The 26,974-nt window shown below is 36.1% G+C and overlaps 2 protein-coding genes and 1 long non-coding RNA gene across 15 annotated transcripts; 2 read left to right on the forward strand and 1 right to left on the reverse strand.

Annotated features, from left to right (window-relative positions):
* The first annotated feature begins 4 nt into the window (after positions 1–4).
* On the forward strand, positions 5–26,803 carry LOC117235491 (protein retinal degeneration B). Of its 13 annotated transcripts, XR_004493683.1 has the most exons (22): positions 14,446–14,544; positions 14,621–15,028; positions 15,182–15,518; positions 15,612–15,748; positions 15,840–15,957; positions 16,058–16,433; positions 16,530–16,699; positions 17,635–17,739; positions 17,817–18,002; positions 18,096–18,258; positions 18,362–18,751; positions 18,839–19,119; positions 19,190–19,342; positions 19,420–19,682; positions 19,745–19,853; positions 19,938–20,094; positions 20,165–20,314; positions 20,393–20,573; positions 20,655–20,929; positions 21,018–21,360; positions 21,941–22,157; positions 23,923–24,177. XR_004493683.1 is itself a non-coding variant. In XM_033497566.1 (21 exons), exons 2-21 carry the CDS (start codon positions 14,951–14,953, stop codon positions 24,062–24,064), a joined length of 3,747 nt encoding a protein of 1,248 aa, XP_033353457.1. In that variant the 5' UTR covers positions 14,445–14,544; positions 14,621–14,950; the 3' UTR covers positions 24,065–26,803. The 13 variants fall into 13 exon arrangements, 10 of the variants coding, with proteins under 10 accessions (XP_033353455.1, XP_033353453.1, XP_033353457.1 ...); XM_033497566.1 differs by lacking the exons at positions 21,018–21,360; positions 21,941–22,157 and adding an exon at positions 17,024–17,053 and having other exon boundaries at positions 14,445–14,544; positions 17,689–17,739; positions 23,923–26,803; XR_004493681.1 differs by lacking the exon at positions 21,018–21,360.
* LOC117235506 lies at positions 7,487–9,322 on the forward strand. The gene is made up of 3 exons (XM_033497607.1): positions 7,487–8,036; positions 8,484–8,638; positions 9,069–9,322. Exons 1-3 carry the CDS (start codon positions 7,538–7,540, stop codon positions 9,201–9,203), a joined length of 789 nt encoding a protein of 262 aa, XP_033353498.1. The 5' UTR covers positions 7,487–7,537; the 3' UTR covers positions 9,204–9,322.
* On the reverse strand, positions 7,965–10,120 carry LOC117235512. Its single transcript, XR_004493684.1, has 5 exons — positions 9,706–10,120; positions 9,340–9,522; positions 8,784–9,162; positions 8,371–8,642; positions 7,965–8,052 (listed from the first exon to the last, which is right to left on the reverse strand). It is a non-coding gene; the product is annotated as an uncharacterized LOC117235512 (long non-coding RNA).
* Positions 26,804–26,974: the final 171 nt, after the last annotated feature.

Here is a 26,974-nt window from a genome sequence, read left to right on the forward strand (position 1 = left end):
AGACAAAAACGATAGACACCTCGCAATGGGATAATCGCGGTAGTTGCCTATGATTGCTCTCATTTGTATGTGTGTATATATGAATACTATTGTATAAGTGAACCGAGGAAACAAGAGGACTGGTTGAAATCTCTCGGTGAATTGGTATGTATGTACAGTGCATGCTACACGCGATACACCGTAACCATGATCGATTAGTTTTTCAAAGAATTTAACTGTCAGATCTATTGCCAACTACGTATTTTCGCTTATACAAAAACGCTGTTGGCGATGCAACAATTATCTATACGATGTATCAAACACTATGATTTCACATAACAATGAGAAGTAGATTGTACTTTATCAGTAGTAAAATCGTGTCGTTACGACAGTTTTGTAAGGAAATGCAAATGTGTTAGACGTGAACCAACTGTTTGTTAGTTGCATTGTTTATAATATACACTATCTTGTTTTATTTTAAAGAATAGTTTCCCAATTTTAACAAATACTGATTCTTATTTAGTTATTTATTGCATGTTTCGGGGAGAATGTAATTGAAATGGGACTATACAAAGTCACTTTCATAAGCGTGCTCTGAAACCTATTCGAACAGTGATCTTTCTTAAATTTAGCGCTATTCATCAATAACAGGCTAATAGGATGCTTCGATCGATATATCCCTATATAATTAGTGCAAATTAAATAAAATTAATTATAACTTTTATGACGGGGATACATTTGCAAGATATTATTATCATGGTAAACATATTGTAAGATTTGTAAACATATTTTAATCTCTAAAAATAATCTCTATTAAAGGGTGCAATAGGATTTATATATATTTTATTTCTATCTGCTATATGCCATATCGTATAAGTATATAAATTTCTAAATTTCTAAAGGGTTAGAAAGCACCGCTACGTCATTGAAATTGTATCAGACGTTTTCCATCCTCGTTTATGTGACGTAACTAGTGACGTCAACAAATTGGGAGATCGATCGAATTCAAACTTACTCTTTCAGAAACATTTAAAACATATGAATTTTCTAGCAGTCTAATTAATGATGTAGAGTGCAGAATGGTTTCTATACCTATACGTGCAATAATATTTCGACAGTTAAATTTTTTAAATTAAAAATTTCAAATTCTTTTTGTAAGAATTTTGTGTATTTCATTCTTTTTGGCCATTCGAGTAGCTACGTTTCATTTCTCATTCAAGAATTAATTGCGAATGTTACACATTACGTGTTCATATTAACATCGCATCAGTGTAGTACATCATTCCTAATTATCGTAGATTGTAATTAGCGACGTGGACACGTGGTTTGCGGCGGTGGCATTCATTTACACCGGAAAAGCGAAATTAATTACGTTGGTCAACATACGAATTCCAAGAGGTATTAAGATCATTGGTATTTTTGTGAATTGTTATCATTCTACTCATTTCTCAGACAATCTTTTATTAATCGCTAATATAAATCACAAAGGATATATCTTAACAAACACGAAGATGCTACCCCATTGGGGGTAGCCACCTACATGATAATCAAACAGATAAAAAATTCTACCAAATGTCCAAATTGGACAAATTGTGAATGTGAAATTTTAAATAAAAAAAAAAAACTAATATAATAATCAACAACTTCCATAACATTTACAAATCTATTCCAATACATCTCCACTCCTATTCTACTATCTTACTTCTTTATAATTCCACATGTAATCTTTATTTCATATAAGAACCCTCATAAAACGCTAATGCATGTTTAATATGCGTTAATTCGATTCGTTCTCACAGGTAATCGTTCTCATTAATTTCATATGAAGTGCATCACGCAAAGATAGTCGGTAAATGCACCTCAATGTCAGCATAATACACTTGACTGATAATGAACCGTGAAGGGAAGTTAATGGAAAACAGTCTCACGCTATGGCACATAACAAGGATAATGTAATCCTCTTACGGAATTTCTGACTAGAAGCTGATGTGTCTGGAGAGTACGATGAACCCTTATGGTTTTTATACTCACATCGAAGAAAGAAATTTGTGCCTGAAAATAAATCCTCGATATTACTGGCTCGTCTCGATGCAGAAGGGAATAGGGTGGTTAATCACATTCCAACGAAGATCCGAGCAATTGTCTGTGGACCGTGGTTGACTATATCGTTACGCCTGCCCTCTCGTCTCTCGTTGTATTGAAATTGAATTGTTTCAGTTTCCAAGCAACCTTTTAGAATTACCCTTTAGAGGAGATTCTGTTTCCTCCTCCTGCGCATTAATCGCAAATGGAAACGAATTGGCAGGGTTCACCTCGTGGTTGACATTTGGTAAATGCAGTCTAGCGTTTTTACGCTGTACAGGTGCAATTTACCCAACAATCTAAGTTGCTGCATTAATTAAACTCTTCAAGATTTGGCCTTTTGTACACATCGATTAGATTTTAGAGACTAAACTGTTACTTTGATGTGTCGTCGTGGAAATAATCGAACGGTCATGAGTATATTGTTGGTACGTACCTTCTTTTATATAGATATTTGCATTTGCTGTTTTATCTGTATTTGTTATGAGGCCTTTAAGTAGATTTTATCGCCCAAGAAGTATTTCATAAAGTCTACCTTAATATTCATCTTCGCATTCTGCTGATATTAAAAAATTTTATGGACGTCTACGGTGGTACTATCGTATCGTGATAAAATACCAAGTTATAAATGGCAAGAATTCTTCAGTTGGATGGTTCATAGGACTGCATTGTTCAAGTAAATGAATTTGTTCGTCTAATTTAACAACAATTTGATAAAGAGAAGAGAGTATGCTTAATCGTGCCTTTCGATAGACTAAATACTGCGTAATCAGACAATATAAAGTTTCAAGTTAATTACCTTGTATTAAACTAAATCTAATTTCCTGGACATTTTTTCTCGGCTAGTCAGACAACTATAATCGTGAAGCACGGCGCAGCATATGACACGTCCATTACTTTCCAAGAAAAAATAAGGTCAAAGGAGGTTCCATTATTATTCTCAAGCGCGAAAGTCGCGCTGTAGTCTCACAATTGCGGTCGTATCAGGAACCGGATCAAATCTCATTTACAATCTATGTAAACATCATGGTGCATCGTCTTGAATTAAAACTGGGCGTTGCATCGATGACACTCGAAATAATTCCATGATCATCCCCGGTGTTCATCGTCCAATTACGTATAAGTTGGAACGTTCATTAAAAAGGAGTAGAGAAAAGGAGAAAAAGGAGCAGCAAAAAAAGAATTTTATCGACCTAGTTTCGCTTTCGTCTCGGTTTACTTTCATTATGCCCTTTACTGCAAATCGAAAGGATTTCCGCGTAACTTTCCAATTACGATTCGCCAGCTGAATGAAAAAATGCTCGGCCGTTCGTGTTTCCTAACGCGCAATACGCTTTAATTATCTCCTTTCTCTCTCTTTCTTGTAAGCATTTTAACCACCTTCTTCGCCTCACCATATACACACACCTTTACACGACCGGATGTCGGGCTGACGAAAAGCGGGCTGTACCTAGGCCAGGAGGGTGGAAATACTTCGACCCGTCCTCTTGAAAATGTCAAAGGTTGCCGCGCAAGGCGCATCGACGTATCCCTGTTTTCCAGGAGCTAGCAGTCGAACGCGATTCTATTGTTCCTGCTCTATCGTCGAGCAGTAATTATCATCATTTCCATTTTGCGCCATTTCATGATTGCATTCCTTTGAACACGCTAGACGAAATATATATGTATATCTACAGATCTATGTCTCGAAGATCGAAGACGTAAACGTATGATTTGTTTCAAAAGAAATAGATTCAACATACAACCATTATATTATTAGTGGTACAAAATTAGTACGATAGCAATAGTACAAAAACTTCAAATGTATTAATGAGAATGGAAATTATTATAGATAAGAATTATTTTTTTTTAGATAGATAAGAATTTTTAGATGAAATGTAACGTAATTAATGAAATTTTTTTAACTGATTTTGTTCACATGATCATAATTAAGATTTTGGGTTAATCGATTTTTGGAATAGAAGAAGAGTCATTTTAGTTCGCTTTATCGACCGCACTTCCGATCTCAATTTTCTTCGTAATTTCACTCCTCGCATTTTCGTTTATTTTCACTGGAATTATTTCTGCCACGAAAACACTGTTCCAGTTTGTTTCTTATGCATACCTGGTACAGTTACCGAAATAATTTCATAAATATTTGGAGTTTATCTTCGAATTCTTATACAAAATCTTATTAAAATGACGATAATAACTAAAAATAATGTTCTTTCTTTTCGAAGTAGCTGATTCCAAAGGGAGAGCCGAACATCGCAGCGATATCGTCGTGTAATATTGATTGCGACGAAGTCCTTGTCGGAAGATTAATTATTTCATTTTCATTTAACTTCGCAACGAGCAATTGAATTTTCCCCAGGCAAATCTTTTACTGAAAATTACCACCGACTCTGCATTTCCAATGTACAGATAATGAAAAGGCAAAGTTACGTTGCTCCATTCGTTTTTCGTATCATCAACGGATTAATTATAATAATCCACGATTCTCTTAATTATTTCCTCTCCCGTGGTTTTACGACGGTAGCGTAAATATCTTCCTACCCATCGCAATGATATTTTCTTCTTTAAACTATCGTACTTCCAGTTTACAACTCGGTGTCGTAAAAATTTTAGAGGCTGCGTTGGAAATTATTCGGTTAATGTCAAAGGTTCGAAGTTCCATCAAGAAGTTGGAACGTTTCTGCGAAGCTTTCCGTGAAAACGGATTTATTGAAAGAAATAGATCTCGGGAGTCCTTCGTGCGTTCGACATTAAATTATTGTTATCTGTTCTTCTGTGTCACCGCTCCCTTGCATTCTATTTTCAACTTTCGACACTCGCCACACCACGATAATATTTCAAATCCTTACTAAAATTCAGCGAAAATGTTTTTCGTTTCGTTTTCCTTTTGTTTGCGAGATTAAAACGTCGGAGATTAATGTCAGAGCGTATCCGGTAATTGTTGTTTCATTTTAATGGAGAAAGTTCCGGAAATTTATTGCGTATGAAAATCTCGAGCGTGTTTCTTATTGAGATTCACACAGAAAGAAAAACTAATTACAAAATAATGTTGCGGATATTGTAACGCTAGCATAAACCATGATATATGGACCACTACGTATTTATCGCTTTCTACTGACCCCAGACATTCTGGCGCTTCAATAAACTACATTTCGAGTGCTGATTCATTTATTCTACTGCGCATTTATCCATACGAGGTGTCTTACTTTTATTAATGTAATTAAGAGGAGATATTTCTCCAACATACGTTGATTTGTCATAATAATAATTCGCGACAATAATATTTGGACATTCGCTATAAAAAATCTTTATGAATATATTGCCTGTATTATAGAAAGCTTTTGAAGAATGAAACACGGTTATCATAACTATAGTGATAAAATCTGAAACTAATCTGGAAATGTACGTAAAAATTACGAGAGATTTTTTGCGAGTGTACGTTTAAAAAAAACTAGTACATAGTATAAAATGATTGTTTTAAACATATAATTAATTAGTGATTGCAACGAATATTGAGACTTATATTTGCAATAGGCATGTTCTATCGTCTTCGTACATTTTCGAATTTGTTTCAAACTTTTGATCGTGACAGTCGCATTATGTGGCATGTCCTGGAAAATCTTTCGCATAATACGATTCAGAAAATGTTTCCATGTATTTTCAAATACTTTCGTAAGCCACTGTATTTCGAAGCAATCAAAGGCAGACTATAAGAGTACAAGAAATATCATTATGAAACAGTATTATTTGAACGTTTATATTTGATAAACAGAAACATTTATGTAAAACCGAATTATTTGCCCGATGATGTTACACAGTTTAAAACTGCACGTCTGTCGATGAAAAATATCGCGCTTTTAAATAAGATATTGTTTGCAATACGACTCGATATGTAAAATGTTTGTACATGTCGCACGTACCTGATTGGAACGTGCGTGTTGATCGGCGATGTTGTGCCGTGAATTTCCACGAAACAGAGATTGAAACTTCACAGTGAGTACAGAGAGAAGAGCGGAAGGACTGCTATAAATACGGTCGATTTGCAAACGTCACAGGAGTTGTATACTCGTATGCCGGATGTGCGATGTTTGTCATGAAACGAAGATAAGCACCGAGGATATACCTGTTCTATTCCATTCTAGAAAAGGAAATGCTTGATCTAGATACTGTGAGAACTACCTCGCTTATTAACTTAAGAGACGTAATACAAAAAATCATGTCAATGATCTTCGTTCAGTATCTACCTTGTACTTCAAAATATCTTCTAATATCGAATAGAAATTCGTACAAGAAGAAAATTCCTACGAAGCTTTCCAACTAATTGAAGGAACTTGTCATAGATATATCAGATGTATCGAATTCATTAAATACTGACACACGTGAAAATACGCTCGAAGGAACAAAGGAGGATAAGTTCATATGACAAAAGAGTCCGTATATGCAATTGAGACTAAAAAGTTACGTTTTCGTATGGCCAGGCATACGCATTTTTTCTCTTGAAAAATGTGTCCAAATCGTGATCTTCTATCCAAAAAGCACGGATAGATCATAAAACAGCAATAAGGCACGATATCGCGATGTTCTCACTTTTGCGTAGGTTAAAGATCCTGTCATTGGTGTCTGTCAACGGAACAACGCGTTCCACGTTAATCAAATCGGATATTGGAATGGTATTTTCAACGAGCGTAAATGTAACCGGTTTCTTGGACGAGAAAAAAAGAAATTGGAGCACAGGGTATCGTTGGCACAGCAGCAAAGGTTGGCTCAATGATATTTCAAGATACGAATCGTCGAATGGAAAATTGCTCGCGATAATTGGAGGTATAAAATTCTCTTTTTTTTTCACGAGATATAAGCGACTCGTTATTAGAGAGACATTACAATAGAACGATCGTGCTATCGACATGACAACGATACATGAGATTTAATTTCCTTTTAAAGATTCTAATAAAAGGGTCTCTGGGCGTATTTCGTTTGAACTTTGTCATTATCGGTTTGTAACGTGTGAGATGCCTGTTGGCAAATGGTCTTGTCTAAAGCTGCGGCGTATTCCGTGCAACAACTACTATCCGTGTTCCATTCAAAGAACTAAGTGTTCTGTATGACAAAAAGGATTTCGTATAATTTCTGTCATGAAAATGCAACACGTTCACCGTTTGAATAATTGTCTACGCAAGAAATTATCTCTTTCTCGAGGAAGTTACCAAAACTGTCTGTTTAAAATTCATACATAGCAAGACTGCAAAAAGTTTTACGGTTCTGACCGTGTTGCAGGATCTCGCGTAATTCGTTAGCATAAATAGCAAGGTTTCTATTTTAACGTAACAGAAGTCGACTTTTTGTGTATTGCAACCGTTTTCGGAGATCGAAAATATTCACGGTTTTCGTATGAAATGGGAAGTCTTATAACTCCGACGTTCTCCAGTTAAAGTTCGTTTCAGAAAGAAATAGGTACACGAGCAGTCGTAAATATCGCTGTGAAATGAAGACGTACATCGAGAGAAGAGGTTTCTTGCTCGACAGTGGATCGTCGATCTTTTCGCAGTTCCCTTTGGCGCCAATCTACCACTCTTGGAAGTTCTCCAAGGAATTTTGTCCTTCGGCGGAATACCATAGTTCATCCATGCAGAAGTTGTCGAATTCGATGTTAAAGTTCCATTCTTTCACGGAAAATCCATCTTACCAGAAGTCTGCATGTAAAAATTTATGGAGATCGAGAGATCTATCCGAAGCAATATTTTGTTCCATGAGCTTTCGTAACTATTCCTCCTCCAAAGAACCTCCTTGCGATAAAACATTGAAATCGGATGATTGCGATGGGACAACAATCAAAGATGTTTCTAAGGATTGCTATTCAAAGTTTGACGAAGATACGCAAGAATGTCCAAAATCTTCCAGAAAATGTCAACTACCAGTTGAGGATGATTGCGAAGAGCACTCACCGTTCCCTTGTCCGGACGTAAAAGATTATTGTTCTACAGGTAAAGTTTTAAACTCCTAGAAACAAAATTTTCTACTTACAGTTAGAGGAAAGAGAGAAAAATGATTGAGAAATAGGAAATTGACTTTGAATTCGAAATATTTTCAAATTGACATTGTTTTATAGGTCAAAAAGATAAAGATACCGAGAAGAATGCGTCGTACATTATCGTTTTTAATCAACGATTAAGTTAATTCCGAATACTAACTGTCATGTCATTCTTGAGACAACAGCTTTTTTTTATCTATTCCACGATATACATATTGTGTAACACCTGTATTATGATGTTATCTTAAAGTATATACGTATATAAAAATTATTAAAAGTTGACTCACTTTAGCTAGCAGCTGAAGTTTCATCTTTGCTGTTCAGCGATGCGCGAAAAACTTTATCAGCTTCGTTGTATGTACGTTACTTAACAACATAACTTGTGGCTTTGCAAATACAGTGGCCTATGAAGAGAAACTTTTGCAACTGGTGACTGTCATCGGTGCGATCGTGTTAATAGGTATATCGTGTTACGTTTACACCAAGGTGGAAGAATCGGATAAACAATCGAGGCCTGTGTTCATTGATGTTCCTTATATGAGGCGAATAAATAAGGTACCTGTTTTTTTACATATGAATTTTATGCCTTTTTCACGATTGTCATATTCTTTTAAATAACGAATTGAGAAACTTTAACTTTAAGTTAAATATCATACAAATTCGATCTTAATATCTTTATTAATCGATAATGCACGCGTACTTTTGCGTAACATCTAAGCTTTATACTGATTCTTCGGTCTAACAAAGCTCTCTGCTTCGTACATCTCTGGAAGGTAATCCATTTGTGCGGTATTCTCCGTAATCGATTAATGAAGTCTTACGAATCGTTTGCCTTCACCACGGAAATTTGATACTTTTCCCTTCATTATCTTTTCTTCTTTCTTGCCTCGAGGATTTGATAATTTTACATCGTGACCGATTTCACAAGCTGAGACCTTTCAAGCCTTATCCCTGTAAGTGACTTATAAATATTTCCCTTCTATAGCCTTTTCCATGGGGCGACGGGGAACACACCTTGTTCCATAATCCCGTGAGAAATCCAATATCTCCGCATGGTTACGAGGTAGAAGATCCAAACGCTGTGACGCCAAGCCAAACCGCAGGGTTAAGGAAACGATAAACGAAGAAGGATGAAAATAAGATTGTCTCATTCTCGCGTTGAGAATATTTAAATATTCCGTAATGCATTAGAAGGATTAAGAAAAGCCTTGAAAATCACATTACAATTTTTCAAATGAGTCATATATGTTTCATACATTTTCTATATGTTTCCTTTTAGAAGTTACTCGGTATGATATTCCAGACCGCAAGCGGCATTCAAGGGCCGGATGCGCTTTATCCGGTGAACCAATGAAAATAATACAGCGATTATTACTGGCTGACTGCATTCGATCCTCGTAGCTTTGTTTCCCAGTTTAATATCATGTACCGCTGCCATTCTAAAAATTAAAGATATTATATTCCACAATAATTAAAACCTTCTGAAAATTTTATTTCGATCAATTGCATCGAGGATCATAGACTATTCTCTATAAACTTCTCAAGAGCAATAAAAAAAAATAAAAAAAGGTCCGAAACTCGATTGGACCTCTTCAGTGTGCTAAGGACATAACGTCACGTACTTGCTCGTTTTCTAACACCGCTTCTCGTCTCTTTAATGACGGTCTCAAGTAGAGTTGCAGATATTTGTACTGTATAAAACAGCCGCAAAGTCGCGTTACTTTCCTAGCCACCGAGTGGAACACGTGGATCTTCGGATGAAAGGTCAACGTTGGACGGACGAGTCTCTTTAAACACATTCTTCCCCTCCTTCCATTGCCCGGAGGAATCTTTTACTTACGTCACAGTATACATGTGCATATCATTCTAACAGATTCGTTCAACATGTTTTGACGTCACTCGGTGTGTATCCTGATCATCTGTGACTGGAACACGGATACAATGTACCGTGCTCCATTTATAATCTAACTTACAAAGAATAACGTTAAACTGGCAGAAACTTGAATGCTTCGTTTACTTACTTGGTGCCTAGTATTCTCTTCAAATAAACCGGAAATTTTAAAGGAAATATCTTCAGAAGAATTTAAATATATCTCCTAAGGAAAGTTCCAAATCTGTCACGTAAACTTTTCAATGAAAGAATAAAAGCGTCCTCTTTTAATTAGTGAATACGTGTGCCGACCAAGGAGAAGATTAAAATAGGTTGGAGGAGTCTTTAAAGTTTCATGGAAAAAACCAGAGGCCAGACTATCAAGGACGCGTCAAGGTCAATTTTGATTTGATCTTTTAGCAGAATTTTACTCAAAAGATCATGCATATTCATAACGAAATTCTTCGTTGTATCTAAATTCTTCGGATGAACTTTCAAAAGGCAGTTAAATAATATCGTCTTTATCCTGACTGGATCGCCTGATCCATTGAAACGTTTTAGACGTTGCGATGAACACCGATCTGAACAAATTTTTTTCCCTCGGCATTTAAAACTTGCAGAAGAATTAAATCGTGCTTGCCTATTCATAAAACGTCTCTTACATGTATATCGCTCGCTGTACAAAAGAAATGGTTTTTACCGTCCATCGAGCGATCCGCCTCGCTTTTATGCCAGCCCACAGGGAAAACGCGTCACTAACCTTCCATAATCTCTATTCTTTTGACAGGCGAATTTTATTCTTTCCTTTTCATCTTTTGTGAATAGGCCGAATTCGTCGGCATAACGCGCGTTCACCCGATAACATTCGTTTTATTCGGCTAGTTCCCGGCTAATGTCAAAGGTCAGTTTCCTTCATCAGTCACGCTCAGGAACGGTCAACGGACGGCGCATCTCTAGTTAGTCTCCATGAATTTCAATGTAAATATGTATATAATATTTCTATTATTAGTATTAAAACATATAACTTATTTGGCATATTGATGAAATCTCACATTAATTATCGTAAATTTTTAGATAGCGTAGACTACTCTAATCAACATTCTATGTTGATATTTAACCTTGTTCTGTTCTTCTTTGTCTGCTACTTTTTATTCTTTTTATCAGTGTACTTTATTCACGGACAAACTAATCTACTTCGATTAACTACAATTATCTGTTACTCGTTTACTTTTTAATATCGATAGATGATTATTATCGGCAATCTCTAATCAGCATTTACTTGTTATTTTTATATCCGCTCCCTGCCAGCAATGTTCTCCGTTAACGAGCTCCCTTTCTTCGCTCTATAAAAAGCATAGTTCTCGGAAAAGGGCATTCGTAAGAGGTGCCGCGCAAGAATAAACAAGCCCTGTCTGGTTCACCTTTTCGGTGAATAGAGAGGGGCTTTTGACTTCAACTATTTACAGAGCGAAAGAAAAAAGAAAGATTCTTATCCCGACAAGTGGCACGTTTCCTCTCTGTGAGGATCGCCGTTGTACTACGTCGTTTCTAATGCTGGCAGGGGATCGGGGTATGGTGCCCCGTGATTCGATCCTAGACGATACGCGTGCAATCCTGTCGACGAACTTATCGGTATCGCTTTCATGGGAGCCTGCTGGTGTTATGGCGCATCTGGTTTTGCGTTTCCTTGCTCGCTCGGGGGTCGATCAATAGGCTAGGGAGGTGGCGGAGGCGGCTAACGGCGGCTGTCCTGCCAGTGACGGATTCAGAAATTTGCATTTCAAATCAGCTATTATTAAAGGATAAGATATCGTTTAAAATCTTCTACCGATTGAATCAAACCATTTTTTGTATATTCTGTTTATCATCAATCTGAAAAAAGTGCCTCGATTGGTTCCATATCTTTCCATCTCTTCTTCTTGCATGTAAATGCAAAGACATTATTATTCTTTTTAGATACTTACTTTATTTTATTAAATCGTTACATAAGATCGTATAGGTATACATGTGTAGAATAAATAGGATATTAAATTGACAGTTACTTGAATAATTTTCAGGATGAATTATTAAGAAGTTGTACGTGGACTCAAGGAAAACTGGCTGGCACGCGCCTTTATTTTACAGCACTGCGTCCGGATCACCGGGTCACGGAGGCGGTAAAAGGCACTCTGATTGGCCGAGCTCGATTTCGCGGGTTCGAGAAGTCGCGCGTGCCATTGGGGCCCGCCAATCGGAGCGACCTCCTCTCCGTCAGTCAGTAGCCGCGCGTTGCCCATGTAACATCGTCACATTTTCGGCTCGCGTTTATCCTACACGATCCTTGGATAAATCCTCAATCTCCTTAATCTTTTTTCAGTGTATGTACTTAACGATTTTGCTGAAACAAATCTATCTACGTCCTGTATTCATCTCGTGAAATGTACGTCTTCTATGTTACTTGTTAGAAGAAACAAGTGCTCGTTTGCACGCGTGTATTATGTACTATGCCTCTCGTGTCTCTTAGGTGAGCTTCGTCTGGAATTTAAATTATGTGACAGTGAACTGTCCGGGCGAAAATGAATTCGTAAATATATATTTTATAAGGGAGGTGGATATACGTTTTATCTGGGTGGAATTTTAACGTTGAATAACAATAGTATCATTCGGGACAAGTATCTGCTTGATTAGCAGCGTTATCGACTCAGTCGGTTGCCGGTCTTCAGTCGATCAAGCTGTATCGTGTCGCGGATATCGCAGCTTTCCGCGATTTATCATCTGGTCCGGAAGGTGTGGCGCGAAAAGTATGTACCTACATACCGTGCACTAGTAAGAGCGAGCGAGTCCAGCGATATCGTTTCGTTTCGCTTACATATTTGCCCTATTTCCACGTTATTCAAGGTTAAGGAAACCTTTTGCCCGTAAGTACAGTAATGTCTCGTTAACTGACCAGAACTCTGTCTTATTAACTGACTGTCGCTATTCTCATTTATTTCAAGTATCCTTTCTCAAGCTATGAAATTTGTATGTGCACAGAAAAAGACTACCGTCTTCAGAATTTGTTGATATCTTACTTTCTATTTTTATATTCATTTTATATTCGGAGAAAATTGTTTCTTTGTAGTTAGACAAATTATCAACTTGGTTTCGACTTATGGTCTGTTAGCAAGGCACTTTACTGTACGTCGATGCAACATCGAATTTCATACGTGTTTACGCGCTCCCTCAAGCTGTTGAGTACTGTCAACTGTTAAGGATCTGTCAGCTGAGCCCGTTGAAAACGATTGGTCGTAACTGACAGGTTATCGTGTCCAATCGTAGTCGCAAGATCGCGGGTATTACAACGAACTATCGAGAATGAAACTATTCTCAAACGATGCTAAGGTACCAATTACATTAGATTATTGTATTCCGAATGAGATATTAATCAAACGAAGTAACGCTCTGTGTTAGCGGTAAAATTAGAAATAAGTAGGTATTTATAATCCTATTATTGGCACTTTATCCGATATGCTTGCAACTTTAGAGATTCAACGCTGTATATTACGCTTTATTTTTCAAGTAAGAAATTCCACTCTTAGATCTATCACGTTTAATTTATGACTTGTGTTGTTTCAACGTTTGTATATAATTATGTAATGTATGAAATATAGATCACGACGAACCATCATTTCTTATCAGTACGATTTTCACAGAATGGTAGTATGATTTTTTCCCGCTATAAAGTTTAATTTAGGATACGTTTGAGTACTACGGTACAGGTGAGTATAAATAAACGTTTTACGCAACATTTTGTTTATTGTCCCTCCATTGTCTCAAGATATACATACCTTTCCAGAGAATCAGAATTATTCGATAACGTACACTATTCATAAATCGTCTACAATTGCGTGTGAAACGTAACGTAAGCCATTCAAGTCAAAGATCACTATATTATATCTAATTTTTGTTCTATTTTACAAATAAACGCTGAATAAATTACTATAGTCCCTATACGCTTCACCTTAGTGAAAAGTTACATCTACAATCGTTTTAACCAGTTAGCGGTTTTTTTACAAGTATACTAGTCATGAAGAAATGGTAATATTTTATGTTATTTAAAAAAAATAAAACAGTCATTTCATTACAACTTAATTCTACATTACAACAGCAACACATGCTCTGTGCTCGACGAGTATACTCGTCGTCGCTTACTTTTTGCGACATATTTTAGGTACACACCTTCCAAAGGGGTTGCAGTAGCTAACCATTTAAAGAGGTACAATCAGTATCGATATCGGTGACACATATTTATAACGTTCGATGATTATTATTAATGTGTCAATTTCTATGCAGTTATGGAAAATTTGAAGGTGCAAAATAGTATATAGAATATAGTATTCAGTATAGTATTTCACAAGTAAGATAATTATCTACTCGGATCTCATATTTTAATTATATTTATAAAGATATGAATTTGCATAAATATCCGCGGTGTAATGATTATTAATCACTATTAAATACTCTGTGACCTAGAGCAGATTTGCGTGAAAACGCGGCGTGCAAACACAACGATTCAGCATTTGACGTGCTTCAATTATAGACCGAGAGAAACAGGCAGTCGATGTTCGCGAAGGTCTCTATTTCTAATGTTCCACGGAATATACGATTGAATTTACGCGTTTCACTTATGTTGCTGGTTTTTCGGCCAGGTATAACTGATAGATCGATGACGATAGATAAAAAGAACCGTTTACGCTGATAAAAGTTGATCTGTTGGACCTGCTGGAAGGCGTATCGAGAAATATTGATCGCCGCTCTCAAGGGATATCTCGATTACGATGAACTTCTTTTTGCAACGTCCTGAGCGAAAATAGAACACAACGTTCGATATAACGCTTAACGTTTCTTTTCTTTATTTCTTTTATTTTTAAGATTTGCGCCGATGATATCATGAGGCTGAGAGATAAACAGGAAGCAACAGCCTTCGAACGATCTCTGTTTTTCGTGAGAGTGGATCGTGGATAAACAAAAGCGGCAAGATGTTGATAAAAGAATATCGAATACCGCTGCCTCTCACCGTCGAGGAGTATAGAATTGCTCAGCTTTACATGATAGCGGTAATTTAACATTACATTGCAATATATTGCGTTACAATTAACCCTTCGTTACTCCTTATTTCCCATAACTCCTGTAGATTCCTATAGGGACTGGAGGCAATTAAAGAGTGAACAATAAACGTGAAGTTTATTTTTCCAATGTATTTCTTGTAGAAAAAATCTAGAGAAGAAAGTCAAGGAGCAGGCAGCGGTGTAGAGATTATAGAGAACGAGCCTTATAGCGATGGTCCAGGTGGAAACGGACAATATACCCATAAGATTTATCACGTGGGTAGTCATCTTCCAGAATGGTTCAAAAGTTTGCTGCCCAGATCCGCGTTGATCGCCAAAGAAGAAGCATGGAATGCTTACCCCTATACGAAGACCCGTTACACTTGCCCCTTCGTTGAAAAGTTTTCTATCGAAATAGAAACATACTATTTTCCCGACAATGGTTACCAAGAAAATGTCTTCAAGCTAAGTGGTAGCGATTTGAGAAATAGAATCGTAGGTATGTATTTATCTCTATGAAGTTTCAAGAAGGCAGGTCAAGTCATTTTCTATTAAGATATCGAGATCCATCGATTACATGATTAAATTTCAGACGTGATTGATATCGTAAAAGATCAATACACGGGTGATTACGTGAAAGACGAGGATCCTAAATTATACGTGTCCCAAAAGACCGGTCGAGGACCTCTCACGGAATCATGGCTAGAGGAATACTGGGCTGACGTAAAAGTACAGATCTATCTTCCCGTATCTGTTTCTTTTCACTAATTTTTGCTTAATGCGATCAATACTGATGCATTAAAACTGTCTTGTCGTTTAGGGGAAACAACAACCGACTCCATCCGGAAAGTCTTTAATGTGCGCGTACAAATTATGCCGTGTGGAGTTCCGATATTGGGGTGTGCAAACAAAATTAGAAAAGTTCATACACGATGTAGGTCAGTATCGTATATGAGCACAACCGTTCCCTGTTTGTTTCTTAATGTCCAACTTCTAAAATTCTATATACCGTGAGATGTGACGATGAAACGATTTCAGCCTTGAGAAAAACGATGGTTAGAGCTCACAGACAAGCCTGGGCCTGGCAAGACGAATGGAATGGTTTGACCATGGAAGATATTCGGAAAATTGAACGACAAACGCAATTGGCGTTGCAGAAGAGAATGGCTAATGCAGAAGGCGATGGGGAAGCAACAAACGACAATCAAGACAGGGCTGTTTCAAACACGACAATGACTCCTCAAGAGTCGAACGTTGCTACGACATTGGCTGCCACTCTTGGGAGCATCGAGAAAAACGAAGATCCTCAAAGTCCCCCAAGTGCCAGAAAATCGACCGATATACCTAACACAGCTGGTAGTTCAGAGGGTGACGTTAGCCCCGAAGATTCACCGACCGAAGTACCCGACCTTAGGTAAAAATAGAAGTAAAATCAGGAAGTAGTTTATTTATATGTATAGCTTTCCTTCTTTCGTTTACAGTTTATTTAATGCGATGAAATTTGTTCCAGAAATGCTCCTACTGAAGAGAAAGCAGATGCTAAAAAGGGATGGAAGAAAAACAAGATGAGTTCGCCGTGTTCGAACAAAAGTTTCGATATGCAGATAGCGAATTGGCGCATGGAAAGTATCGTAAGAGAATCCGAATCTGGTAGCGAAGATGAGTTTTTTGACTGTCAAGGTAAAAGATCGACTTCTTTTCGTGCAGCATGTAAATAATCTTTCTAAAAATTTACATATTCGTAATACTATCATTTGGCTGATAACTAAACCATGAAACAGACGCTTTGGCGAATTTCTTTAGACACTGTTTTTGTATGCTTTCTTTTGTTAAAAACAGATTAGATAAACAAATAAAAAACTTGTTAAAAATAAATAGGAGTGTGTCTGGTAGAAATTCGCATTTTGCAAAGTAGAAAATACAGCATGATGATTGGTAATAACATTTTCTGTTTTTTTATATGTGTACCCTCTCTGTTCTTTTATGTCGCATTCCACACTGCAGCTGGGTTCATTATACCTATTATACGCGAAGGTAGGACACGTAGATAGTGTTGAATTCTTAGAACTACAGACATTCGAATATGTTTTTTCGCAAACGTAATAAATGATCGGATAAAAGATCGCAACATTGATACTAGTGTTGGTACTCTCGACATAAGTTTAGGAACATTGCGTAATTGCATTCATGCCTTTGTAGACCGAAACAAGATGTACTTGTTGCTTACGGAGATTTACACTTACAAGAAACTCTGACTAATTGCATAACATACAGATCGTCATACATAACATCGAGCATGGAGGTTCTCAAGAAGCAGTTTATCACAGCATGAAACAGCATGGCCATGTAGATTACAAAAATAAATGCTTTTTTATTGTTAAACTTTTTCAAATGTTAACAATAAATATCATTGTGAAATGATTGTATTAAATAAAATAAATAGTAATACCTTCATATTTCTAATATATTTCTACTACCGCTTTGTACCTTGTGACGCTTAATCCGAAAAAGGGAAACACTCCTGATTAATAATATTCTATTCCTGCCTTAACACGAGTCAGAGATGCTTAAAAAGGCACGATGCATAAGCAATGTTAAAATTTCTGATTATACAGAGGGCTTTGGAGATAGCACTTCATTATCTAAATGGAGTTCTTTGGATCTTCTAGCAGAAGAGGAGGACAATACGTTCACTTCGCCTACCATGGTAAACAAAGAAGGTAAGTAATGATTGATAATCTAAATGCTTATCCTTTTCCTGGTTATTACTAAAATTTATTTCAATATTTATTTATAGACGACACGATATTTTCACCTTCCTACTTGCAACGTATGGCTAGTGAACGTAGCAGTAAAAGGTTACAAATCTCTACGTCAGCCAGCATCGATGCCTCGTATCCGGCTTCACCTCAACATTCACCGACTCATCAACCATGCAAAACTACTGTCCTTCTTATTGTGATGCATGCTGGCAGTGTACTAGGTAAATGCCATAAATAATCGCTTAAATCCATCACTAATTCATAAAAGCGAACCACTAATTGTGAATCACTACTCACAAAAGAATATCTTTTAGATGCTAACGTTGACTTGACGGCGAAAAAATCGGACATTACAACTTTCAAAGGAGCCTTTGAGTCAGTCATGAGACAACACTATCCCAGTATGGTTGGACATGTGGCCATTAAGTTTGTTTCTTGCCCACCTATTTGTACCGAAGGTCTTGGTATTTTATCGAGGTAAAAGCGACGTGATTAGATTAGAAATTTACTTTTATCTATGCCTTATCACTATCTTTATCTCTCTGTAAAATCTCCATCTATTCGACACATGTTATTTCAGCCTAAGTCCTTATAGTTTTGATGTGTCACCCTCGTCTATGGATGCTCCTCAAGTGACACACGATACTATTCCTATCGGCGCTATACCTTTGCTCGCTAGTTCAACTCCTGAATATCAGGACACCGTATCACGAGTTATAGCTGGAGCAAACCAAGTTTATCACGACTTTATCAGAAGCGACGAGGGTCGAGGTTTCACGGGGCAAATTTGCCTTATTGGGGATTCAGTAGGAGCGATTTTAACATATGACGCTTTGTGTAGATCAGCTCACTCTAGACATAATAGCGAGAACAATATTTTGGATAATCAGGGCATTGAAAATAGCACGAATGCCGAAGATGGCAAACACCTGACTGCACCTTCTCCTAGAAGGAAATCTTCTAGTATAAGGTGAAGAATTATAGTTCAATTCGTATCCATATACATGTACATACGTATGTTGTGATATTGGGAAATTAACATATGTTATTTTTTTAGTGATACCCCCTCACATTGTAAATTGGATTTCGAAGTAGGAGAGTTTTTCATGTTTGGTAGTCCACTTGCTCTGGTATTGGCGTATAGAAAAATTTCCTCGGATAAAACTAGTAATATAAGAAGACCGTTGGTGAATCAGGTGTATAATTTATTCCATCCTACTGAACCTGTAGCCGCTAGATTAGAACCACTGATTTCTGCAAGGTTTTCTCTTCTTCCACCCGTGAACGTGGCTCGATATCAAAAGTATCCATTAGGAAACGGACAGCCTTATCATTTGTGTATGTATTATACGTCTTAGATGTAATTTTGTGTAGCTTATAATTATCACAAATCGTTTAATATTTTCAGTGGAAGCTATCCAGACGAATCCACAATTGTTTACGGATGGATTGAATATCCCAAATATGTCAATGTCCCATTTAAGACGGCTGTCCGATATATCGATTCATAGTACAATGTCTGGTGTGGTTGAAAATGTTCCTCTAAAAGTAGTATCTAATTGTAAGTAAAGAATTAATCATATTAACGATAATAAAGAATATTGACATATTACGCTTACTTGCGACAATTTGTTATAGTAACGCAAAAATGGTGGGGTACAAAGAGATTAGATTATGCTCTGTACTGCCCAGAGGGTTTAGCAAACTTTCCCACGAACTCTTTACCTCAAATTTTTCACGCTAGCTATTGGGAGTCACTTGATGTTATCGCATTTATCCTGCGACAGTTAGGCAGATTTGATTTGTCATTACTCACAAACGAGGAGAAAGAATTATCTTGTTTCCGTCCAGGTCAACCTAGAGAAAAGTGGAATAAGAAACGTACTTCTGTTAAACTTAAGGTAATTTGAGATAACGAAGGAATTATTAATACGAATGTTTGATTTTTCATTTGCTGCTTCAGAATGTCGCTGCCAATCATAGAGCAAATGACGTAATTGTTAAAGAAGGAGCACCACAAATCCTGATTGCTAGATTTATGTACGGTCCAATTGATGTTATTGCTTTGACAGGTATGTCAAATATAATGTGCATACGTGCTAGTATTACATACATGCTTTTCAAGTGATTTCAACTAATATGATTAATCCTCACAGGCGAGAAAGTGGACATTCACATTATGAAAGATGCTCCAGCAGGAGAATGGACGCATTTATCAACTGAAGTAACTGATAAAAATGGTAGAATAACATATAAAATACCCGATGATAAAGCATTGGAACATGGACTTTACCCAGTTAAAATGATTGTTAGGTAATATTAGTCAACCATAATTTAAAAAATTTTATCAGAATATATCTAAAATATAATTTTTGGCTCTCAGGGGTGATCATACATCCGTAGACTTTTTCTTGGCTGTGATTCCACCAAAAACAGAGTGCGTGGTATTTAGTATAGATGGTTCGTTTACTGCGAGTATGTCCGTTAGCGGGAAAGATCCGAAAGTTAGAGCTGGAGCTGTTGATGTCGTCAGGTATATTTTAAGTCATACACATCTGCTTGTACGTCTAATTTTTGGCCCGATGGTTGATATGATTATGGTTCTGATTAGGCATTGGCAAGAACTGGGATATTTAATCATATATATTACTGCAAGACCTGATATGCAACAGCAGAAAGTCGTTTCCTGGTTGTCTCAACACAACTTCCCTCATGGTCTTGTGTCCTTTGCAGATGGTCTTTCGACAGATCCACTTGGTCATAAAGCTGCGTACTTACATAAACTCATACAGGTGATTAACTACTTGAAATCTATATTCGAATGATTCGATATTGTTCGCAACGATATTAAAACGATACTCTTTTCTATTCAGGAACACGGTGTAATAATTCATTACGCATACGGCAGTAGTAAGGATATCAGTGTTTACACCGCGATTAACCTTAAACAAAATCAAATATTCATCATTGGGAAAGTATCAAAGAAGTACCACTCCTTGGCAACGATACTTCATGATGGTTATGCTGCTCATTTGAGTATGCTACAGGCGCACGGAGGCTCGAGACCTGCTCAGGGTAATGCACGTATGGTGATCCCAAGAGGTCAGTTCGGTTTACCCGGACAAAATGCTTCTCTACGACGAAGAAGGTAAGCTATCTATTCCGTGATGGAAATAATTTGATGTGAATACTGTGTTCGATTGCTTACACTTCGCCGTGATGTGGGAATTTTTAAGGTAATAATTCTTACAACCCTTGCTATCCTCGACGTTCAGATGTTTTGGTTGCTGCAGAATGGTGGAAGTGTATAAATGTTGTCCCTTAGAGAGAAGAATGCAGAATGGGCGTAAGGCATTTCGGAGAATAATAAGAACTCTATCGTCTGTATATAGATAATGCTGTATTTTTATAGCTCTGCATACTGTGATCAGTATGAAATTTTAAGCAAAGGTAGTTGTTTCAGAGGCGATCAATGACGCGTGCGATCTTCGTTTTTAAATCGCACCCATCAATGTTTACTAAAACCCCAATTTATATCGAGAGATTTCCCTATAAAACAATCGTAACTACGAAAACAAGGTACATACATAGAATAATCTTAATAGTCTTGATACGGCATAATCCATGAGAGTTTCAACAAACGATATAGACCAAAAAACAGTTTTAAAAGTTTCACTTTTGTTCATCATCAGTAATATTAGGAATTCATTAGTCTATATCGTATGTTTGCGTACAGGAATCATCATAAATACTCTGCTTTGCATATATGCGATTTGCTCTCAACTTAATTTCAGCACAAAAGATATTTTTCTAGTTCACATTAATAATTTAACCGTTTTTGCACTTCTGTACAGTACTTCGTCACTAATATCTATCACTTTTAATTTTCCTTTTACTTGTATTTCTTCTCCTTCTTGTATTATATTGGTCTTGAATTTGCAAAGGGAAAGATTATATCTTTTGATGAATTTTATTCCAACCTTAAATCACTAATAATGGTACTTTGTACCTATTGGAGCAACGAAAATTCTCGTTTCTTAATGTTGGAGCGACGGACAATTTGTCCCTATAACTTTTAATACATCTCCAAGATTTCTGTTTTAGCTGCTAGTTAAAAGGTTTGAACGGTGTCTAAAGCTTATCAGTTTCTTAATTACAGGTACCTGTTATGAAGATACGTTACGCGGCGTAGTTGATATCTCGTACTCTCGGCAAGAGCCGCTACCATTCTACGCTCAAACTTAATGTTTTATCTATCAACCATACACATGTCCAGAATTTGTGGTTAATCAACTATGAGTGTCTAGATGTACACAGAATTAAAAAGTTTTTTCGTTAACTCCTGAAAATGGTCTGATCTCACTTTAGCGACCAAGGTAAACTAGAGCCCCTTACCGCTTGAAATTTGTTAGGTGAATGTCTGTGTTACAATGAACATCAAGCTAGATCCACCACAGATGACGCACGAATTATAATATTAATTATGCAGATACTCTATATTTACAAAAATTTATATTTAATTTTAATCGCTAGCAAAATTACTTTCAAGTAATCCTTTATTTTTGTAGATTTCTTATCCACTATTTAAAATTTGGAAAATTCTTTTACAGTTAAACCATTTGTTTAACTTAGCGAATTATACGAATAATTTCAAATTTAGTGCATTATCTTTGGTAGCATTTATATTTTTGATGCCATACTTCTAGAACGTATCGTGTGTTCCCATTTGCTGGTTGATCAGGCTATAATCTTGCTTGTACAAGAGATGAACAGCACGATTGAACATGTGATAGAACTAAAGCTCTGACACGATGCACGACTATTATATGTGAATGCCGTCTTAAAAAAATACCACAACTCACGGACATACGGTGTATTACTAAATAGAGAGTCACGCGTTTTACAAATGTTTCTTAAATATGCTTTATGACATGATATATTCAATTCTCATTTTTAGCTGTGTATTTAACCCTCGCAAATGGAGCGGATATGCAGAACCTGCAACGATTAATACCACTTTTTACGTGCTCGAAGCCAGTCGGTTCTAATCCTGCTAATCCCCTTAGAAGATTAAACTGAACTGATTCTTTCTACTTCATAATCTTTTTTGTTGTGCCATCTCTGTATTAAAGTAACTACCATTGTGGAATACTTATTCAAGGATATTTCTAACGACTTGTAATAATTTATTATATTACAATATATATGATTAACATTATAATGTTAATTAAATGTTAAACGGTGGTAATACACCGTTACAACTGATACAAAGAATCATGTCCACAATGGATGATGCGTTTAGACACGTGTATTTATTTGTTCATTTAAGGAATGAGCGATTAATCCACTATCTGCATCATTGTCATTGCAGACGGGATAGCTGTTCGTCCTCATCGTCATTCGATCACTCACTAATGCTTCTTGTTCATGGAACTGTTACATTTATATCACGCTTTCAGTATGAATATCTAAACACACCGCTAACTCTACTACGCTGCTAATCCATGTCCTCATCTGCTTCCATGATCGACGATCTTGACTAATCGGTGCAGTATGTTTTTTGCGATTATGCTGCGGTTCAAGAGATTTCTCACCATGACTTTTATATACGTACATTAGTTTTAGTCTCTTAGACGGTAGCGAATCCAGCTATACGTATAAATAGTAACGTTTAATAAGAACAGAAGAGAATATAATTATGTAGAATCGGTGAGAAGAATGTTAATAGAAACATCATATTATAGAACTTTAATTAACATCGTGACTTAACACGATTCGTTGAGGAACTTTTATAAGTAAAAAATAACTGTTGATTCTTTAGGCATGACTCATGAACCCTGCAACTTATAGCGAATTGAACTCGTTTGACGCTTATTCCATTTCTAACTTATGGTGTTTTTATCTCTCTTTAATATCGTAAGGTATTGAAGGAATCACGCTGATCAAAATAATTTTGCTGTTATGTACGTAAATTTTGTCTCTTTTTTGAAAAATTTTGCAATCTTTTATTCTCAAAATTTGATCAGTGTACCAAATAAACGCCTCAAATTAATTAACCCTAGGCATATTGCCTATATAGATCTTACATTTGTTTGACGACATTTTATCATGTACCATTTACTAATCAGTAACAAATGATAGCTCTTTTAGGTTGGCAAAGCGTGCAGTATCGCAACCAACTCCAGGTAAAGGGATATATCCATTGGAACGATCAACGAGCGTTGGGCCTTCAATTTCATCGCAGACTGCGTCAACCAGATCTACGGCACCAGAAAAACTCTGACGATTCGCACGCTGCCGGTCGTTCTTCGAAACCCGGCATTAGGTCTACATGTGTATATCTACATTTAACTGTCAAACTGTACGAGGATAGTTCGGAGAGGAAGTCCTCGTATATTTCGACCGACACGTGCTCAACAATCTAAAGAAGATAATTCTACTTTGTTACTCCGCCTTTTTATATCCTCTCTGTATACCTATTGTAAATTTTGAAAACGCTACTCGATACGATGAATCTATGTTGTATAAAGCGCGATACAAACTGTATAGACTTCTCCACGTCCTGTACAAAGGAGGAACTTTCTAATCGAGAAAAAATATGGTTTGAAGGTACGAGGACTTTGTCTTTTTGTCCCTTTTAATCGTTATTGTATCATCTACCATTTTCAAACGCGATGCGATTGATCTTTTTACCGGTTTACTATTAGAATTTTTTTCTAGCAATCTTTCCATGCGAAACTGGCACCGGCATCTTCTGCAAAATGCGATCGAGCACGATCAAAATTTTTGATAACGTAGTTCGAAGAGACACGAATCGAGTCTAGTTCCTAAAAGAATGTAGATCCTCACTTCGGAGGAAAGCGGTTTCCTAGAGAAAAAAAGCGCTGTCTTCTTTCAACGTTTCTTTCCACCGTTTTATTTTAAGCTGTTTCGCGAATTTTATTCGTTGGTCTTCGATCGAGTCTCAGAAATGTATCCGCGAATTATATGTATATACAATCATGTTTTACCTAGTTGAAACTAATATCATTGCTCTAATCGTAACTCGTAAGGTATAAAATGGAAAAAAAGCAGAAGACAGATCAAGATTGGTTGAAATTGTTACTTGAATCTTCTTCGTTGTTATCGGAAGAAAACTGATATTGATCGTATCTCTAACCGTTAGGAGTAAATTAGCTTGTAAGGTTACCCTGTTATTATAGAAACTCTAATCATTGCCAAGAGTTGCCAGATATAGTAATACACGCGTAATGTTGCGCCCAAGTTCCTTCGGTGCTATGTTATTTTCAACTATTCATATCGATTTGTAAGAACGGAAGGGAAGAAAATGCATTTAATATATTTTGCAATCGGTTGCAAAATATATTAAAAAAGCAAACATGAAAAACATGAAAAAATAAAAAAAAAACACAAACACGTTTTGTATGTTGTCTATCGAAAAGTATCGAGAGTACGAATAGAGTATGTCCTCCGATAAACGTTGGTACAAAGACACTTCCCTCTTAATTGCTATAGTTCCATATCGTTGTAGACAGCGATATATGTAAATACGTCAAAGTGTATATAAATAAGCATCGCTGTAAAATGTTCATGGATAAAAATGTTTAGGCTGTACGCAAATATTGATTTATCAAATAGTGCTACGTGCTTCGTCAACGAAAGTATCGTCCCCAGATAATAATAAAAGTATAATAGTTTCTTCGACGAGAATCACATAGCTCGATGACGAAGATCGTAGACGTCAGTTACCGAATATGTTCTCAAAGATTGTGCGCTTAAATATTTGTAATTAGATGATTAATTATCGTGTCCGGTTTCAGTCGAAAAATATTTAATTTTGTAATCGATAACTAGTCCAAGTATTACGTCGCTTGATCTACTGTTACAATTAATTAATACGATAGCTAATCTGCGTTGGAGGAAAAATCAGTGGATCGATACAAGCAATGATACTTAAAATGAAAGTGATACAAGTCGATTCGTTGAATCTCATATTAGATAATGAATCCTACTTTTTTAAAATTTTCTTTAAACGAATGGTTTGATATCTGACAAGATTAGATCAATAGAAGAATAATTAATGAGACTCTTTGTTGTGCCATCATTGTTCCTTGATTGTCTCAGTAATATTAGTATGTAATTGGTCGAAGATCTGCCATTGATCTATTCCTGACATTAATAAGAAATTCACGTATATTATTCAGTGCTCTATTCATCGCAACTGGAGAAAATCAATTAATATTTCAACCGAAGTATCGACTGTTTATATTATTGTAAAGAGATATGAATATAGTTCTGTATATGGATATACCGTATAGGTGTACAAGTGTACATCTGTAACAGAGTGATCGTGTATATGTATATATACGTATGTACATATAACTGTGTATATGTATATATAGGGTGTTTCAGAAATATATAACTTTCTGGATTGTCGACGAATTGTTAGAAGTTGTAACAGAAAGGTGTTATGAAGATAGATTTATTCTAGGTTCGTAGATCTCGATCGTTTTTTGCATTATTAGTTCAATACGGACAAAATTTTAGAGATTGTTTTACGAATGTTGAGAATGTTATTTATTTTCGGAAACAGAATATAAGTCGTGTCAGACTAACTTGTAAAGTTACTCGCGAAATACCCTTTATATGTATGTATACGATGCATAAATGTTTAAGATATACATAAATATATATATATATATATATATATTCTTAGGCATAAGGATTGCGAAATGATATTTTACTTATATGGGTGAATTATTGTCACTGGTAACAAGAATTATATTTTTTTTAGCATAACTTAAATGACACATTGTAATAACTAATCGAGAGTCATTGTTTTATATTATGCGACCTTACTCTAATTGGAATAATTATTTCATATACTGTTGGCTCATGATTTTTTAAATTAATATCAATGGAAAATGACTTCAATTTCGGATAGAAAGCCTGGCTGGTAAAATTGTATTCCACTTTCGTCATTGGATATTACAATAAATTATCAATCATTGTCGTTTAAAAATTGTCTACCTTCATTTCCTCTGTAATATAATTTTCGCATTGATTAAACGTTTACATAATTATGTAAACGTATACATAAATATGTTATAAACATTTAATTGTAAGGGATATACAGGGTGAAAAAAAGAGTTTATGATTTTTAGGATAGATAGTACTTACTAAATTATGAAAA

The sequence above is a fragment of the Bombus vosnesenskii genome, unplaced genomic scaffold (assembly GCF_011952255.1).
Source record: "Bombus vosnesenskii isolate JDL3184/JDL3185 unplaced genomic scaffold, Bvos_JDL3184-5_v1.1 scf7180000013316, whole genome shotgun sequence".
Taxonomy (NCBI): Eukaryota; Metazoa; Arthropoda; class Insecta; order Hymenoptera; family Apidae; genus Bombus; species Bombus vosnesenskii.

Excerpts from the sequence above, each read along its gene's own strand:
- LOC117235491 (XM_033497564.1), top strand. The coding sequence starts at position 14,951 with ATGTTGATAAAAGAATATCGAATACCGCTGCCTCTCACCGTCGAGGAG. Across the intron at positions 19,854-19,937 it reads TGATGTTATTGCTTTGACAG|GCGAGAAAGTGGACATTCAC; the intron begins GTATGTCAAATA and ends TAATCCTCACAG. Across the intron at positions 20,574-20,654 it reads ACTTACATAAACTCATACAG|GAACACGGTGTAATAATTCA; the intron begins GTGATTAACTAC and ends TTTTCTATTCAG.
- LOC117235506 (XM_033497607.1), top strand. The coding sequence starts at position 7,538 with ATGAAGACGTACATCGAGAGAAGAGGTTTCTTGCTCGACAGTGGATCG. Across the intron at positions 8,037-8,483 it reads AAAAGATTATTGTTCTACAG|TGGCCTATGAAGAGAAACTT; the intron begins GTAAAGTTTTAA and ends TTGCAAATACAG. Across the intron at positions 8,639-9,068 it reads ATATGAGGCGAATAAATAAG|CCTTTTCCATGGGGCGACGG; the intron begins GTACCTGTTTTT and ends TCCCTTCTATAG.